Raw genomic sequence first — 3,677 nt, 5'->3', positions numbered from 1 at the left:
GTATAAAAATTATATATGTACACTCAAAGTTAGTCGCTGCTAAAATCTTAACCTTGCATTTCGGGAAAATCTGACAAATGGCTCTTAGACTCAAATAAGTAACACAGATAGAAAGTACTCAGTATAACAATTATATATGTACATCAAAGTTAGTCGCTGCTAAAATCTTAACCTTGCATTTCGGGAAAATCTGACAAATGGCTCTTAGACTTGTTTTGATAATTAATTCTTCATTATATTATAATTTATAACAAATTTCCTCAAACTATCTGTATGTCATTCAATTCCCGGCCACTACATTCAATGATGGACCATTTCCTTCAAATTTTGAAATACCTTATTCAATTTGTTGTATGGAGCCCGTGATATTCAACACTATGGAGCTCCTCCAGTTTGGTATCCAAGAAGAGATAAAAGCTAGCATGGGCTACTCTCAAAAATGCTTGAAGCAATATATTCAAGTTTGCAACAAGGATCAATAGATTCAAATCTTGTTTATTGTACTTTAAAGGTACTTTTAAAAAAGAAACAATTAATGTAAAAGATTCAAATAATTTTTTATTATTATTTTATTAATTTTTTAAATAAGGTTAATAAAAGTGACACTGGATAGTTTGTCCCACACTCTTCTATTTCTAAAAAAATTGAGACCTAAACACGAGATAGCTTTCAGAAAATTTTCAGGGACATTTTTAATCATTTTTTTATTTATTGTAATATCTTTGTTATTAAATTTGAATTGTTTAATATTTGAATGTATAGAATTGAATAGTAATAATTTTAGTTTTAATACATAGCTAATTGCTAAGCAAAATAATTAATTTATTGTAATTTTGACATGTAAACTAAAGGGGAATTTAGCCGGCCAAATATATGTCACTTTTGACTTCACCTCACTTCCACCATTTCGTCTTATGACAAAATATAAGTTAGTTTAAACATATATTGCTATATCTCATGATCTTACTTAGTACTTTTAAAGTTAATTTCAGAAAAAATTTGACACAATGGTATCCGGCACATACAAGTGGTGTACAACCAAATCTTCGACTCGATGAACTTGTCATCGAGTTATATTCCAGTGTTGTTCCTTCATTCCTGATTAAGTTGCAAATTAAAGGTCTGGATTCAGAGAGAAGTGTTAAAGTTATCAAAAAAGTCACAAGAGATTTCGAAGAAATGACACAATTTAAAAAAGTCGAATGCATCAGTATGCTTGAAGCTGTTCAGAAAGGTCTGAAAAATGATACACTTGATCCCAACATTGTTTACTCAACATTAAAAATATTATTGCAAAGAAAACATTTGATTTAATAAACATTTAATTTATTATAATTAATTTTTTATTACAGTATAGTAAAAAATGCTATAAATAAATTATTATATTTTATTAAAATGTGACTTTTAATAGTAAGTGAATAAAATAAATCAGGAATTGGGAAAGAAATAAGGTTAATTAAAAATAATGAAAATTACAAGTTTAAGGTTAATGAAAAGTGACAATGGGCGAGTTTGTCCCCCATTCGATTTGAATTTTGTTAACTCTTTTCAAAATCACTTCATTTTTATGATTTCGGTGGACTTAGAGGAGCTTATTGCTTTTGGTATTAAACAGGAAGTCAAGGGCGGTGTCCCATACAGAAGAAGAACGGGATCTCCAAAGCAATATGTCACTTATTCATGTTCGTATCCCCTATGCAAGGCAAAATTTAGGGTTGAAGAACAAAATGGAGTGTTTACTATAAGCAAAGTTAATGAAGAACATTGCCATCATATAGGAGTTGAAATGGGTTCACATTACGCGAGTAAATTTTATCAAAAATGGATCGAACTTTATATTAAAAACGGTGGAAAGCAATTTCTTGCTCAAAAAGCATTTTTTGATAAGTTCGGAATTGATACGAATAACAAAGAAACGATGAAACTTTTCGCGCAGTCTACTGATGCTTTAAAGCACAAATTTTATCGCCTTGATGAGATTATTGCACAAAGATTATCAAACGATCCTTACACTTCTTTGGAAGCATTTTTGAATAATTTACAGGAAGAGTGCCCAGATGATCTCGTTCAATTTGATTACAATGGAGATTTTTCCGAGTTTACAATCATATATGCACCTTTTGCTGCAAAAGAATTGGTGCATAGCATTGATAACCCTCTCCACGTCGATTCCACTCATTCTTTAATTAAAGGAAAGATCCAATTGTTTGCAGTAACAATGAAAACAAGTCAAAACACAATTTTCCCCTTTTGCTATTTTTTAGTGAACCCTCAGACATCTGAAAAAATTCAAGAATGTTTGGTGAAATTCTGTGAGTTTGCGCACCTGGATCCACAGCATTGGAGCGCTGACTGTGCGCTAAACATTGCTCGCGCAATTGAGGACGGATTTCCTCTTGCGCAGCTCAGTTGGTGCGCTGTGCATGTTTTACGCGCATGTGCAAAAGTTGGAAGCTATTTTGACAATCCACGAATTTTGAGAACTTCTATTTAGCAATGGACTTTTTGACATTACGTGCAGATGCAACGAATGCAGAAAAGCTGGCTGAAGAGTCTGATGAAACATATGAGTTCTTGACAACAATGTTAGAAGAAGAAGAACCGCGCGCTTTGAAGTATTTCGATAAACAATGGAGAAGAACCAAAGAACATTGGATGATGTTATATCGTGGAGAAGGTGATTCCACGAATAACATTGCGGAATCACACTTTCATCAATTAAAGCAAACATTTTTCTTGGGTAAGAAAAATGAGCGCATTGATGACATCGTCATAACTCTCATCACTGTTGTGATTCCAAATGTGATTATTAAGGTTCAAGTCGCTAATGTTTTGAATGAAAAAAGAGCAGTAAGAATTCTTACAAGGGCAGATAATCAGATTGTTGAGCAAAGAGCTTCAAAACACGATGAATGTTTGAAATTAATTCAACACATTTTGGAAATTGTCGAAAGCCGAAGGATTGAACCTAGTGTCCTTATTCCATCTTTGAAGGCAATATTAAATTTGGCACAAAGAAGTTTAAAGGAAGAGTAAGCAAGATTAGATAATTTGGACTTTTTTTAAAATTAATGAATAAACAGTATATTTTTGAAGTGTAAGCTTATTTACCTGAAGCTATATTACTTAATATAACATTCAAAGTATTATTGCTATTTATTGGAGAACAAATTTATGTAATTTTCACATGAAAATTGATAAATTTGTATTTCCTTATGATAATCAATTTTTGTATTTGTAGAGAGTCTCCCTGCATGATATCAAGACTTGGCTATAAGTCTTTATCCATTTTTGAAAATTGTATTGTAAATTGTAAGAATTTCTGAATACTACTACTATAAAATATAATTGCTTATCAATGTATATTCTCCCTGCATGATATCAAGACTTGGCTATAAGTCTTTATCCATTTTTGAAAATTGTATTGTAAATTGTAAGAATTTCTGAATACTACTACTATAAAATATAATTGCTTATCAATGTATATTCTCCCTGCATGATATCAAGACTTGGCTATAAGTCTTTATCCATTTTTGAAAATTGTATTGTAAATTGTAAGAATTTCTGAATACTACTACTATAAAATATAATTGCTTATCAATGTATATTCTCCCTGCATGATATCAAGACTTGGCTATAAGTCTTTATCCATTTTTGAAAATTGTATTGTAAATTGT

The 3,677-nt window shown here is 30.9% G+C and overlaps 1 pseudogene across 1 annotated transcript, besides 4 other annotated features; it reads left to right on the top strand.

The window, feature by feature from the left end:
• Nucleotides 1-627: a mobile genetic element.
• Nucleotides 628-918: 291 nt separating this feature from the next.
• Nucleotides 919-1,525: a mobile genetic element.
• Nucleotides 1,489-1,525: a terminal%2Cinverted (terminal inverted repeat of MuDR-5_TvMULE4 transposon ID:TVAGG3_0065240).
• Nucleotides 1,526-3,677: part of a mobile genetic element that runs on past the window's edge.
• On the top strand, nt 1,568-3,036 carry TVAGG3_0065230 (annotated as a pseudogene). The gene has a single exon. A coding segment is annotated over exon 1 (1,469 nt).

The sequence above is a fragment of the Trichomonas vaginalis genome, chromosome IV (assembly GCF_026262505.1).
Source record: "Trichomonas vaginalis G3 chromosome IV, whole genome shotgun sequence".
In the NCBI taxonomy this organism is placed as follows: Eukaryota; Parabasalia; order Trichomonadida; family Trichomonadidae; genus Trichomonas; species Trichomonas vaginalis.
Note: the sequence above shows the minus strand (reverse complement) of the source record. Positions and strands in the feature narration are given on the sequence as shown.